Source organism: Micropterus salmoides, unplaced genomic scaffold (genome assembly GCF_014851395.1).
Source record: "Micropterus salmoides isolate LMB-PRFRI ecotype aquatic unplaced genomic scaffold, ASM1485139v1 Ms_hic_scaffold_18, whole genome shotgun sequence".
In the NCBI taxonomy this organism is placed as follows: Eukaryota; Metazoa; Chordata; class Actinopteri; order Centrarchiformes; family Centrarchidae; genus Micropterus; species Micropterus salmoides.
The window spans coordinates 21,245,594-21,261,323 of record NW_024040928.1 but is presented as its reverse complement, the minus strand read 5'-3'; the positions used below and the strand labels follow the sequence as shown (position 1 = coordinate 21,261,323).

Below are 15,730 nucleotides of genomic sequence, written 5' to 3'. Positions count from 1 at the left end.
GATAAAGGAGAGATTATTTTATGATATGGATGACATTATGCTCACTTCAAAGCCAAACCCAGGTTATGTCATCCTACTCAACATTTCACTATAATAAACATTATTTGGTTGCCATAGCTACCCTATATAGTTCGTGGGTCCAGAAAATCAATAACCCATTCAAATTCTAGGACAACTACTAAATGTATGTTTGCAAATACTTTATGAACTATCTTAGGGTATAGGACTAAGATAGGGATTTCAAAAGTAAGTGACTGCCCCCTTTGAGGTTCCTTCATGTGAGGTATTATGTTTTGCAAGGTTACTGTGCAGAATGAAGTACAGTTATGTATGATGATGAGAGATCTCACTTTCTTTACCCATGAGTGAATGAATGTAAAATGTCCACCCACTCATTCTCTTCTATCTGCAAGCATTGTGTAAATAGAGTGCAGTACTATTTACATTTACATTTCGATGTAAATCACTTTTTGGGTTTAATAACTACTCATCTAAGTGTAGATCTAATGTATATGCACGCTGTGGTGGTGTACTCCCTCCACCAGCAACAGCTACAAAGAAAAACCATATCAGAAGATCTAATAACTAACAACAAAGACTTTGTGTGAACTGCCAGAGATGAAAAAGGTTTTGCAATCACCCTAAACATCTTTGGGGTGGTATAGCTGTAGGTGCTGGAAGATATGTATTTAATTTGGCTTCATGTGGCTTATTGACAACATTATAATACATTATAATACATCACAATACAGTATTACGTAGAACAATAAAGACCTGAATTAATTTCCATCTTTGTCCCTGGTGTTTTCAAGGACAGTCCCCCCCCCAATACAGAGCAGTATTATACAGTAATGAGAAATAGCTATACAGAGCAATATTATATAGTATTAACAGAAGTGTAATGACAAATAGCAATACAGAGCAGTATTATACAGTAATGAGAAATAGCTATACAGAGCAATATTATATAGTATTAACAGAGGTGTAATGACAAATAGCAATACAGGGCAGTATTATACAGTAAAAATAAATAGCTATATAGAGCAGTATTATATATTACTAACAGAGGTATAATGATAAATAGCAATAAAGAGCAGTATTATATAGTATTAACAACAGATGTGTAATGATAAATGGCAATAAAGAGCAGTAGTGTTATTAACAGAGGTGTAATGACAAAAAGCAATATAAAGTAGTAGCCTAACTGTACATGTCTATATGGTAATTCTCCATAATGACACATACACCATAATGCATGCATGTTCAGTATCTAGTTAAGACATGTGCAGTTTTATTGTTCTGAATTATGTTGATGAATTTGATCTTTTTGTCGATTCTTTTGTCTCCCCCTCCGCATTAAATCATGTGCTTTTAATTTGAAGGCGAGCCTTGTGGTTGGCTTGATCCGCCCTTTTAACGAGGTAGCCATGGAGACCGCGCGAGAGCGAGGCAACTGGTTCTCAGCGAGTGTTTCCGCACACCTAGAATAAAGAGCAGGCGAGCCGAGGAGGAGGAACAACACAACAGTTAGCCCTACAGACGGAACTACACGACGAAAGCTTTATATTTTTTGTATTATTTGCTACATTCTGGTTTGGGTGTCTCCATGTATACGAGCGTTAATGCCTCGAGTGTGAAGTACTGAGAGGAGGGCTCGCTGCTGATAACCTTTACGTTGGTGAGTGTTGTCTGTTTTTTTCCCCGAAAGCTAACGTTAAACACAAACGTTAGATAGGCCACTACGATATCTTTTTGCTGTGTCTATTTCCGCCAGTGTGTATTTGCTGATTACACAATTTTAAACAAGTTGCGCACGCTAGGGTGACGTTTAACGAAGGCTAAAGGAGAATAACGAGATGTCAGTTTCGTGTTTTGTCAACTAACGAACTAGCCCTTAATATCCGTTAACGTTCGGAGAACTAACTGCCGTATTTTATTTCTGACAGGTCTAACGCATTCAGCCGGCCATAAGTTTTTTTCAGCTAGCATACGCTTGCTTGAGAAAGTGCTTAGAGATTAAATAAAACAACACCGGCTCGAGTAGCTGCTTAGTTAACAGCTGTAGCGTTACTGTATTGTTACACGTTGGTCATGTGAACAATAATAGACAGTTTGCAACGTAGCAAGGAGTCCGCTGTGTCAGTTATAGACGTCGCTCAATATCCTGATTATTTCTGATGTGCGAACATGAAAGTAACTGAAACAGTGATTAAATAATTGCATGTGTTGCGTGTTAGAATTGGGTTGCTTTGTTTTTGTCCTACTGTGTGTGTGTGTGTGTGTGTGTGTGTGTGTGTGTGTGTGTGTAGTCCTGGCAGCCCACCACACTCTTTGTTTAAATAGCGAGCAGTACAGTTGCACGTGTCGAAGCGTGTGACTCTGCTTCAGAGCTGCTATAAAGGCAGTTGACCACTTTGATACAGTTGCAGGGGTGTGTTGTTGAGTTTTGAAGGTCTCTGCTCTGCTCAGATATTCCAAACGCAGTCATTTCCCACTCCCTCATTTATGTTCTCAGTTTATATATTTATATGTACACAATATTCTCTTCCCGTTACGTTACTTCTGCATGGCACAGACCTAGAATAATGCACATGTATATATCTGCAACGTTGTTCTTCCATTCCATATTTATATATTTCTACATTTATTTATGTCAACTGTATGTTTGTCTACGTGTAGCACCTTATCACGTGTATCATGTGTAAAACACTACTTGGAAATAAAGCTCCTTCTGACTCTGATTCTGAAAAGTTAGAGGCGTTTCCTGTTTGCTGGGAAGGGTAAGATATGATAGACACTTAACCACAGCAAAAGGGCAGGGAAGTCCAAATGTGAGCTGTTTATCATAATAATGGAGAACAAAGATCAAACATATTTTAAGAGACTGAGGAAGTTTAGTGAGGAAGATGTGATAAGGCATTCTGTGAGACAACAAAAATGTTTATATGCCACTCTGTTTATGCTGTGGTTGCTATCCCTACTAAATAGTAATGTTGGATTTTAGTTATTTTAGGATTATAGTTATAGCATTAATGTGATGAACTACCTTGATATGTCAGGGTTTAGCCAAAACAATCCTGTCTGGGTATTTTATCTATTAATTAATAAAAGTTCTCAATACCATTGACAGTATTATATGAATGATATATGATATATCAATATTGTACAAAAGTACATTTACCATGATGTAGGGTTTATCCATATTGACCACCCCAAGAGGCATTTTCTATTACATACATAAATTCATATTACAACATAAATTCATTCTGCCCCCACAAGTATAAAACTTGTGAACGCTGTCCTGACTGCGGGCTACTTCGTTGAGCAGGAGAGTGTTCACCGACCAAACAGTATGTGGTTTGTACTTAGTCAATGCCCCACTTTGTCCCTAGAAATACAGCCAAATAAGAGTTTTGGTGGAAACTGTTATTTTATGTGGAAACATTAATAACTGCAGTGTGTGAAAGTGCATGCTTCTGTTATTTCCTGCTATTTTATTTATCACGCCTTTTGAGGTGTTGATACTGTATTCAAGAATACCCAGTCTTTGTGTTTTTATTTAGAGGCGGCGTATTGTGTTGGAACGTATGAATTCTACTTTTTGATGACTTCATTGAATTTATAACATGTTTTTCATTGCAGAACTGAGTAAATTTTGTGAGTGTCACAATCACTCATTTCACTCTCATTGTTGGGACTGACTTGTTTTGTTTTTACACGTTGCACACGCTGTAGCTTTCACAGAGGAACTAGCAGATATATAATGTGTAGCTTTAATGGTTCTCTATTTAAACTCCCGGTCCAACATTCAGAGGCCTTTTCTGTTTGACAACATAGCTTAAAGAAAATATCTTGTGAATAAAGATAAGAACACTTGGCTTCAATCCCATTCTCACATTTCCCTACCTTTAACACTGTCAACAAAGTGTTTCTCTAATTTTGTGTGTGTTTCTCTTCCCACTGTTTTATCTTAATTCTGTCTCCTTTTTTTTTTCTCCTCTCCATCTTACTGTGTGTTTCCGTGCCCTCCCTTGCGGCGGTACAGAGGGATGCTCGGGTACTGTGGGGCTTAACACTACATAATACTTCATGACAAAGGGCCCTTTCTGTGCTGCCATGCAGAGCCCCATCTCTGGGCTCCCTCCACAGGCCCAGGCGGGATCTACCAGTCGCAGTAGCAATGGGTCTATCGGGTGGAAATCTCCTCCCGGCTGTTTCCTTGGCACACTGAGTGCTCTCTGTTCCCGGACACATGCCTGTACTGCTGCTCTCCTTGGCTCTCTTTGCATTCCAGGAGCCCCGGGCAGCTGAAAAACTGCAGTTGCAGCCTGCTGGCTGGCTGGTTGTCTCACTGGTGTCTGAAGTGGAGAGTTGCATGATTTTTTTTCCTCAAGTGAAGGACTTAACAGACAAAGTATTTATGCTGTAAAAAACTCTTAATGCAATGGGCTGAACACAAATGACAAATAGCATTGCATTTTTTTGCAGTGTCATTCAGGGCTGCAACTAGAGATTATTTTCATTATTAATTATTTTTCTGGAGTAGATAACTTCAGTTTGCTTGTTTGTCTGACCAACAATAAAACATAGCTGTTGATTTCAAAACAGCTTTTTAAAGTCCACAACTTCAGAGCAGCTTTGTTCTGATTGTGAAAGTATTTCTTTCTTAAGAGTGCCAATTTTCACTGTTCTGTTTATTTGACAGGCTGCTGCAGATTTGATTTTGTACAATATAGTCTACTCCATCCAAACCTGTGGTAAACTAGAGCTGGTAACACCGTTTTTTGTTGCATGGCTAGTCTTGTCTCTTCTTGCCCTTGTTGGGTTCTTGCCCTTGTTGGGTTGGAACCAAATGATCACATTGATTATAGTGATTAATTAAGCACCGTGGTTACACAACGTTGACATTAAATCATCCTAAAATATTTACATGTTCCTTTTCTGAATCTACCATTCTTCTTAATTAAAAGTAGCCTCAGCCACATGTAGCTTGATTTAGTATGAAATAAGGAAGTTCTCTTGTTCCCTTGCAGGAAGCAAGGTAGTTTACGAGTTTCATGTCATTACATCTTTAAAAAAGTTTAGTAAGTCAGTGTGGAAAGCATTTGCTTTCTGGTTGTTTTTTATATTCCTTTTAGTAGCCATTCTTTTGGTAGTGATATATCCTGTGACACTAATTATAATTGGAAGTAGTCATTCTGCAATAATGGCTTGAATGTCAGCCATTTGAAAGGACTTTGTAATGACACTGATAGCTATTTAAACACGCACTGTTTGACTGTACCTACGCCAATATCATTACAGGCCCTAAAAATGTCACCTGGCGGCTACATGCAGCTGCCGGAAAGAAGTGTTTGTTTGTTTATGTGGCTTGATACAAAATGTTGTTCCAGGAAACAGAAACTAAATCTCTTGAAGTTCAAAATAGCAGCACATCCTTTAATGTGACGTGTCGAGCTCAACATCTTTGGCAGCGTCTGACAGGAAACATGCACAGTGGCAAATTTGGAAAGTTGACACCCAAACTTGAAGTATTTCTGTGCTTTCGCTGTCATGATGCCTGCTGCATTATTAATCGATTAAATGCATGAATATAAAGTCAGAGCATTGAAAGATCTGCAAATAATTCCTTTAAGGCTCCGAGCTATCTTGTTCTAGCTAATTGGAATGCTGTATTTTGTGGGATACCTAAGCACAGAGTTAATGACTTTCTCCTTTCTCAGATGCTCTTGTTTGAAAGCAATTAAGCTAATTCTGCTTAAGTTTTCACTTTGCAAATATACGGGTTGGTCAATACTCTGCCCTCAGCTCTCTCAGGAGGTCAGGCCTGCATTATAAATGCCATCCCAGGTGGTTATTTACATCCAAACAAGAGCCTTTGAACAAAACACGTGTTAATCAGATCACATAATCAGAAATACTTTATCATCATCTGAGTTAACATAGGATCGCTCTGTGAGCACTGCTCTGATCCCAACATGTACAAATGAAATAGCGTCTATGGATCAAATGCCTGGCTCAGGTCCCCTGCATGTGTTTTTGTCTGCCCTTTGGCTTAATGCAGTATCCAAACTGTTCTGCCAAAACCGACTTACGTCACTCTCCAGCTGGCCTGCACCGCATGCAGGTATGCGTCTCCCTCCTGCTCTTGTGGACATCAGAAAGGTGGCAGGCTGTTAAGTTATTTAAAATGTAGCTTAGTGCCGGACGCTAAAATGTGGAAGCACAGACAGGCAAAATATGCTGAAGTTGATTTACAGCATTTTGAGAGCCTATGTATGGAAATGTCCAGAACAGGGCCACTGCGTTTGACCTCCATTACCTCCCAACTCTGAGTTTTGGGGGAGCAACTAATGATTATTTTCATTGTCAGTAAATCTGTAGGTTGTTTTCTCTATTAATCTTTTGTTTTTTCTTTTGTTTTTTTTTGTCGTTTTTTTCATTTATTTTGTCTGTCTGTCAACTAGTTGATTAATTAATGGACTAATAGTTTCAGCTCTATGGAGTATGCACACTCTGACCTAACTGTGTATGTGTGTTTAAAGTTACTTCCCCCATCACAGTAGTTCCGGGTCATCTGTGGCAGTGCCAGTGGCCACGCAGTATATCTGCAATCAAATTCGCCGCCCCCTAAGTGCAGCAGTGCCATTACTGTAGCCATTAGCTCAGCAGCCTTGTGGAACTGTAATGGGCCCTCTGCCCTCTCTTGAGGATATGCTGCCTGCCAGCAAGCTAGTTCCCTACAAAGCACAACTACTGCTACTTCATCCCAATCTCTCTGTAGCAACATATGTGCACCTGCATCTCATTTATGTAATGATAGTGTACATTCTGTTGTATCCCCCTAATCAACCAACAAATGCTTTTAGGAAGTTAAGTTAGAATCATGGAGAGAAGATTGGGTTGTTATTGTATGTGTGTTTTTCCTCCCAGTGATGCCTTTTTAAAGGTGTCTCACTATAACTCTCCATCTCTTCACTGCTTTTCTCTGCTGTCGTCCTAGAGCACAGCATTAGGTTTTACATTTAAGATGTTCTTCAGACACTTACAACAGATATAACTTAAGGTAGATACGAAGTTTTGCAATTAGTAATAAGTTGAGCAAAAGATATTTACATCCGTCTTCAGCTTGTTCAGTATGTTGATATGAGCAGATAAAGAATACAGAAAATATTTCAGATAGTAGCACCTGATGTTGTTGTTTTTACATAATTTATTCATCAAACTTACAACAATCTACAGCATATGGCAGAATAGCATCACAGCTGAGCAGACAGTGATATGGCATCTGTTTATCATTCATTTGTGACGTACTGTACCCTTTTTATCATAACTCTTTAATAACTACATTTGAGGAATCCCTGCCTCGACAGTCTTTGTTCATGTACGTTTATAAATGCACAAACAAACTAATACTGAATTAATACACATTGATTTGGCTGCTGTCCACACACCAAGGAGCCAGAAACATTTTAATTTTTACTTATTTTATGATGAAGCTAGAGTAAAATGCTGCTCTCTGGGCATGCTCATCTCCTGACTATCAGGATTTTTGCAGCTGTTTTGTCTCGCTCTCACACATTTTCAGCCTCTATCATCCTAATGCTGCTACCTTGTCAGCGGCGGGGATCTGTTTCCCTGTTACATCATCTACAGCAGAGTGTAATGGCGGGTTTATTTAGCTAGATCTTGTGGCAGAGCCAAATGAGGGGATCGAGGGGAGATCAGAGGCACTCTCTTGCTGCTGCTCCTGCCACTGGTGGTTTTTTTAAAAGGAGAGTTGCTGTCTGTCTGGTGGGCGGTTTACATAGCAAGATGCTGTTTAAGGAAATAAAGCACAAGAAGAGGAAATACACATAGTCAGTCATGTTGCTACTTTTATTAGTGAACTTACTGTTACTTGATGATGCGCAGTTGTGGCCTTTTCTCTGCCTCACACCCTATTCCCTCCTGTCTGTCTGTGTTGCTTTTGGTTACATAATCCTTGCTGAATGTTGATAGTAATCCTCCCTCTCTCCCCCCTCCCTCTCTATCCCTTCCTCTCTATGTGGCCTGGACAGGTTAAGCTGTAGAGGACTCTCACTGGTCGCCGGAGGAAAAGATGTGCGATGGAATGGTAGCGTTTCAGACGAGAGCCCTGTCCTCCTCCTCTTCTTCTTCTTCTTCTTCCTCCTCCACCTCCTCTTCCTTCACCTCCTCCTCTCTAGCCCACAGGCTGGCTGCCTCCGCGCTTCTCCTCCTCTTCACCCTGCTCCCTCATGGTCACGCATCAGGTAAGATGCAGACACACACACACAAACCCACACGCATTTCTTTTTGTCTTCACTCCCACATGATATACATCGACTAAACCGCCATCTTAGCTCCCGCTTCTTGTGAATTGATTGAGGTTATTTTCCCTTCGTCTCGCAGGTCAGTTAGTTTAAATTGGCTTCCTTTACCCTTGGCTCGGTCAGGTTGCTTTGCCTCCGAATGGCAGCTGAGAGCCCAATCCCACACACTCTCTGAATCCATTCACTGCCCTAATGAGTCACAACAGTCTTCCTCCGCTATTGAATAAAACAGAGAGATGATGTTGTCTGCGGTCACATTGCTGTCATAAGGTTTTAATCAGCCATGACATTTAGCGTCCTCTGAGAGCTTTTAGCACGTCTAGCCAGCTTTGGTTATTGCCCCACCATAACCTTCAAAGCAGGTTTTGTATTTCGGCCTGAGATCTTTGATTATTATCTCTGAATGTGAAGTGTCAGGTTTTCAAATTGAATGGGTTGTTCTCTGTTGGGAGGGATATTTGGTTCACACTTGGAAGTTAAAGTAAACATGGGTAATACGGTTATTTATCAAGCACCACAGGACCTACAGAGCTTGTGTCGTGGGTTTTCTTCAAGAGGAACACAATGTTGATGGCATGTCCTCGCTGAACCCCTTCACGTGTGCCAGCTTTCCTTTCACTTTAGCCTTCCAATGTTCTAGTCCCCTCCCCCCAAACAAACACACACTACCTACACACACACACTCTCACACACACACACACACACACACACATACAAACATGCGCACACTTTCCTCACATAGCCAGCTTGTGAAATATGCCAGATGTCCTTGCCACAGAGAGGAGGCGGTGTGTGTGTGTGTGTGTGTGTGTGTGTGTGTGTGTGAATAAGTAAATGTGTGTGAGGGGTGGTTTAAGGCTCTGGGATGTTTTTAAAGCATTTATTTATTTCCTTTCTTAAATAAATTAATGTGTGAGAAAACAGCAACAAAAGGAAGAGACAGAGCAGAATGGGTGGATGGATGGGCAAGGGGAGGGCACTGTTGATCCCAAGTGTATCGTCTCTCTTGCTCGGTCTTATATAATAGGCTACACATGATTCATGTAGATCCCAGAGGGGCTGGTATCACGCTCACGTTCTCCGTCCAACACACTCACACACATATTCTTGCTTACGAACACAGAATTGTGGCTGCAAATGCCCAGGCCACGAGCTCTGTGTACTGTATTTGTGTGTACATGTGTTTGCTTGTGTGTTATGCCTGTAACATATGGTTGTACCAAAGATGATGAAATGAAAAGACCCTGTATCGACCGGGTTTGTGACAGTTGGTGCATTACGTAGGGACAAATGTCCATCCAATAATTTCTTTTCAATACCCATGATGCACCTGCGCCTTTAAGACTGCCAGTCAACTGATGGAAAAGGACAGATAGTTCTCTAGACGCCACCACTAGGACTATTTCAACTGGCATGTTTAAAGACAATTTATTAACTGTGTGGTCTAAATCTTTTTAGGCCTACTATCTCATTAGCTGCTTGAAGGAATCCACATGGTCAACACACCCAATCAAACTTTTTATTCGTTTCTTTTGTTTTTATATTGCCACTGGTATTATTTTATGTTGTAATTAACCTAGTTTTCAGACATGTAATGGAACATTCCAGGAGAGGTTTTGAGTGAACTGACAACAATACAATGGCACAAAGGTTAGTTTTGAAGGTATGATTTTTACTTCCTTATAGTGGGCAGTATCGATGCTGAGTCACAGTTCAAGAGTTCAGGCTCTTCAAAAATGGCGTGTAGCACACGATATTTGATCTCTTGCATTAAATGAATAGTGAGTGGCTCATGCACAGGTTTCTAGGCAACTTGGATTGCTCCATTGTAATAGTTTGTTCTGATGATTTTTCATGAGGATGACAGTTTAGTGTGTATTGAGAAATAGGTTCACTTCATTGCAGTAGAAAACAGAGGACACAGCCAAGAGAAATTAACATAAAAATAGACAATGTAAGACCATAACAGCACACACTGGGTGTATGTAAACATAAGAAGACCTAACAGAAATTACAACACTAAAACAGCCATTTACATTTACTCATTTGGCAGACACTTAGAAGCATCAACAGACCATCAATACGGCATGAGATCTACAACTGACGACCAAGACATGAACTGCAGCATTTACAGCATGAAAGTATGAAATTAAATCTATAATTATACATATAGCCATAAAGGGGAGGCGCTAATTTTAAAGCTTTAAAGTCATTATCTTATTAGTTCTTCTATTCACTGGCCTCCCTCTCTCTCCTGCTCACCATACATAATTCACAGAGGTAATCCATTGACGCGTTCCAGGGATGGAGATTGCTCTCGAAATTTTCATGAATATGAAATTTCATCACTGCTGACAGGCTTGTTCCAGACTCATACAAATAGTGGTGTGCAGTATGAATAGAAATGGATACTAAAAAATGTACTGTACAGCATTTGCATACTAGACACACCAGAGAACATCACAGATAAGCGACAAGCCTTAATTTTTGGTCTATGGGGGTTTATGTGCCACCTGTGGATATTGCTTTTTTAGGGAATTTGGCCTTTAAGTGATGGGAAATACAATGTAGAGACAAGACGATAAACAGTAAAGTTCCTTTTAACAAAGAAAGGAAAAGCTTTAAGTTTTCACATTGGTGGCTTCATGTTCTCTGTGGAAAGGTCAGGACAACAATTTCTTGTATCTGTTAATATGCTCTGTTAGGAAGTGGTCACAAAGCCTTTTGGGGGCGAGGTATTTTTAGAGCCATCACAGTCCAAGTCCGTGTCTTTTTTTATCTCGGCTGTTCATTGCAAACAAGATTACCAGCAAGGTATCTATCTGCTGAGCAACTGTAAATGACTCCCTAAAATTTGTGTTTGTGATTACTGTTTATGATTATATTTGTGTTTATGATTCAGGACATTCTTCCAAAAGTATCCACATGCCAAACAAAACATCCTCTGCATTCAAGCAGGGTGCCAGTAAACAAACAGCAACAAAGCGGCACCTTGGGATTTGTGTATGCACAGGATAAACGGCATCAGTCTGGAGGATTTTCAGGGCGCTGTGGAAATACTGCTTGTTTCATGTCTTTACTGAGTCTATCTGACATCCACTAATGTTGACTGCATAGAGCTCAGTTCCTAATATGGTGTCAGTTCCTTACAGTGAGCCTTTGTGGTTTGTTTCAGAGGAAGTGGACCTAGACAGTGAGTCAGATCTCAAAGAGAAAAGATGGGACTCAGAGCACCAAAGAGTCTATTCACATGATCACATGCCGTGTTTTCTACTCTAACAGTGTTATATGCCAGGAGGCAAAATGACTCTGTCCCTCCTTGTGCGTCCACTTAAATAGATAAACGATGCCCTCTAAAAACCCCATTGTCTTCTGAAGTTGAGATATAGCTGTACAAGAAAGTGCCAGTGAGGACCAGAAGTCTCCCACAAACAAGCCTGCTGTGTGCTCTGTGTGGCGGTGACGTTTATGTATGTTCACATGTGAGAACAGGAAATGGCTTTCCCCGGGCCTGGAAGAGAAGTGGAGTCATAGGGTAAAGAAAAGTTGTGAGGGGAGGAGAGCAAGAGAAGGAGCGGAGAGCCGTGTGTTTTTGACAATCGATTGTTGCTCGCACATGGCAGGTCCAACCCAAGGATATGAGGATGTTTTCTTGAAAGTTGAGTTGCTCAAAGAAAAAGACAACTCCCCTTTTCTCTGTAATAACAGAGTAGACTCTTGTGGCTAGTATAGCGTCATTGCTCTGACCACAGAGGAAAATATCTGAATGAGCCATGCCCTACTTCTGGTGTCTTCAAACAGCTGTAGTCTTTGAAACTTGTTGCTTTCTGTAGTCAAACAAAAGTGTGTGTGTGTGTTAGTTAATGGGTCCCCTGCAATTTACTGTTCAGAATAGTCCCCTGAAGTCCTGTTAGCAAAGTGGTTTGCAAGCAGGCAGGAGTAAAGCAATACCTTGGCTACTGGCTCCTTTATGAAATGTGAGAAGAAAGAGGGCTTTTAGTGGGGTGTTGGAAGCCACGGGCCAAACCACTGCAAGCTGCAGTTCCACTAGATCACCAATCTGCAATTAGGACTGCTAACTCACACTGTGTGTGTTTGTGTGTGTGTGTGTGACTGAGTATATTGATCACAGCACAGCCCCCTTTTCTATGATGTCTCTGTTCTTCTTTTTGTTTCTCTATTTTTAAAGCTCCAGCCATTAGCCAGGTGACACCAAAGCTCATTAGCAGCAGTCTGGTCGAATCCATCAGCCTTTCTCTTTCATTACCTGTGTGTTTATCACTTGAGCCATCACTCTGTGCTCTCACCTCATGCCATTTAACAGCTCTCCCACCCAATCAAGCCCTAAAGGAAAACTCTAAATGCCTCACCAGACAAAGAAATACTCCATGGAAACAGATACTGCAGTGTGGACAGGCGACGCAAGACCATTTCATTCACTTTAACAGTTGACCAGACCGTTCCATTACTTCGTGAAGATCCCATTCAGGATTATTGTTAGCTGCATAGCTCTACCAGCTAGCACTAAGCTAATTAGAGGATGTGATTTCCATGTTTTACTATTTTGGGTGTCTATGTTTCACATTTGTGTCCTGATAGACACTTTTGGTGGCAGTTTGGTGTGTGCAATGTGCTGACCACCATCTTGTTATTTCTCCCCTGATGACAGGTGCAGGATAGTAACGGTTAATGAATGTCAAAGCAGGGAGTGGTGGCACTGGCAGCACCAGGCACAAATCTGATAATTTACAAAATAAGTTAAGATATATGAATTTGAATTTAGCTCTTACTGTTGTTGGTTTTTTCATGTTATTCAAAACACCCCGTTACTTTGCATTGTTCAAAGCTTTGTTTTTGGGCATCTCTCCAAAACCTGAGGATTATTTTGAAGCTACATTAAGGCTGGGGAGAGGAGAGGCAGTTTGTAAATTGTTTTCCAGTAAAATGTGTGTGGTTGTCTGAAGCAGCAGGCAGTCATAATGATTTCCAAAGGGCCTCATCTGAGGGACCAGCCTGCTGAGTAGAGGACATCTCTGACTAATGAGCTGCTAAATATATCCCCCAGTCTCTCCTGTCTTCTGTTGCTTTTGCTTCTATTCCTTCGTTCAGTTCAGTTCATTCTTTATTTCTTTGCTTTCATTCTGTGTTTTTGTTCTGTCTTTACTTTATTGTTTGTGTTTTGTATTTGCATTGTCAAGCTGCCTCCTCAAAATCTTGCCAAAGTACATATTCATGTTCTCTTTCTTTTTTGACTTTTTTGTCTCTGTTCTGTCTCCCACTTTCTTCGTCTGTCTTGTGTTTTTTCCCTCCCCTCTCACCTCCTCTTTGATGTGTGCTTTTCAGGCCCACTGAAACAGTGTGGGCTGATTTTTCATTACACCCTTAGTCAACTGCAGCATCATGTTGAAACAAGTTCGTCAGCTTTACACATAAAGCACCGAGCATCCTACACACATATGCTGAATTTGCCAATGGTTGAGGCATCCACACCGCGACAGACAGTGAGCAATCATGTCAGCTCATGACGCAGGTACAGCATGAGTGGTTTTCTGTTCAAGAGTATGGAAGGGTAAAATACGATATCTTGAAGACAAATTAAGGGCTTGAGGGTTTATTCATCTCACCAGTTTTCTGTGGCTTTTACCATTTTCCCACAATGACATTGGAAACATTTTAAACTGTATATTGATGACGAAAAGTGCAGAAAAACATCAATGTCTTGCTTGCAGACTACGGAGATAGGAGTTGTTCACTAACCTTGGTTAGAAATAAAGCTTCACTTCCTGTAGCTGCTTCACAATAAAGCTTTGTAGGGGTTTCAAGGCTTTTAATGTGAAGCAGTAGTAAATGTTTTGCTTGCATTAGCACTATCTTAAAACAGCATTTACAACTCCAAGCCACAGAAATTCACATGTTAGACAGCAGTTTTTAAAGTACTGCCAGCTGGATATAACAATGCTTTTGCTTCTTATTAAATAGCTCTTTCTGTTTAGCCGCCTGCATGACCATCAGTTTAGCATAACAGCAGCTCAGTTGAGAGCGGCAACTAGCGTGTTTGGACTGGTGTTGTTATATTTTGCTGGGAGTACATGGTGGAGTACACAGTGGACATGTCTCAATATGTCAAAGTTGTAGCGAGACACCGGAAGTAGGGCAACACCGTACTGCATCAGCTTTTAGTTTAATCTACGATTACCGGTGTAATGATAAACCATGGTAAAATTCCCAACAGTTATTATTACCGTACACATTTTAATTACCATGATAACCGGATTCAGTTACCGTGCTATTATAAACTCACGGTAAATACTGTTTAGCATCAACGAACACTGTGATTTTTTCAGTCACTCTGAAGTCTGGTCGTATTTTAGTTTGTATGAGAGCGCTAGGGAAACTTGATTGAAGAAAATAACCTTATAGTGAAAGCATTGTGAGTTAACTTTTAGCTTTGGTTTGTCTGTCTGACTTGCTAACAGTTTGTAAACTTTTATGGAACTGTGCATGGGCTCATTGCATTACCTATAAAATATAAAATCTTGATAATGCACACTTGGATGGTTTTCTTATGTTCGCAAAAAGTATTGGCTGGTATTTTATTGTTTATGCAAACAAAATGGCAATTTTATTTGTAGTTTTCAATATAAAACTTGTTGAAATGGTTTCAGTGTGTATATCAGTACATTTTAATATTTTTCGGCACATTTTTACAATACCAGTAGATAACCATGATAATTTTGGTCATAAGCGTGAAATGAAATTTTCATACCGTTTCATCCCTAGTTTAATCCAACTTCAGCTTTGTCAGAATCTCTATACTAGTTTCTTGCTAAATAGTGTATCCAAAGTGCATAAAGGCTGCTCAAAAACAGTCAATCTCAGGTAGCAGAATAGACTGCAAAATAAAGTTTCTGATTCTGAGCTAAAGGGTTGGGCTAGGCTATACATGCGCTATCCTGCCGCATTTAGTTTAGCTTGTCGTCATTGTTGGAGGTCGTGTAAAGCTCTTTTTCCTTTCAGCAGGAACGGCTCCATCACTGCTGTCTTATTTTTAGGCCATTTCTGCAATCTCTTCAATAGATGTTTAATTGAGATTGTAAATACAGGGAAGAGAGGGCATGACACTACACAATTCATGATTCTTAGCTGATCTTCCTCCAGAGGGAAGTCAGAACATAGATATTCAGAACAGCACCCTTGGAGTTGTTAGGGATTAAATGCCTTCTTTGAAGACCTCACTATTATGCATAGTTGCTGACTCGTAGACCTGAGCCTGGGTTCTCACTTAAAATATGTTCTCCCTAGTTTCTGTACCTCCCTTTTGACACAGCTAGAATTCAGCTTTTGCTGTTTACGTACAGGCCTTTGGTTTCATTTTTGTCAGCAGCAACATTCAATAT

At 40.3% G+C, this 15,730-nt stretch overlaps 1 protein-coding gene across 1 annotated transcript in view; it reads left to right on the top strand.

Annotated features, from left to right (window-relative positions):
- The first annotated feature begins 1,444 nt into the window (after window positions 1-1,444).
- susd6 (sushi domain containing 6) overlaps window positions 1,445-15,730 on the top strand; it is a 30,976-nt gene continuing 16,690 nt past the window's right edge. The window contains exons 1-2 of the mRNA XM_038726284.1: window positions 1,445-1,678; window positions 8,061-8,273. Coding sequence (XP_038582212.1) covers window positions 8,102-8,273 — 172 coding nt within the window. The 5' untranslated portion in view covers window positions 1,445-1,678; window positions 8,061-8,101. The remainder of the gene's footprint in view (window positions 1,679-8,060; window positions 8,274-15,730) is intronic.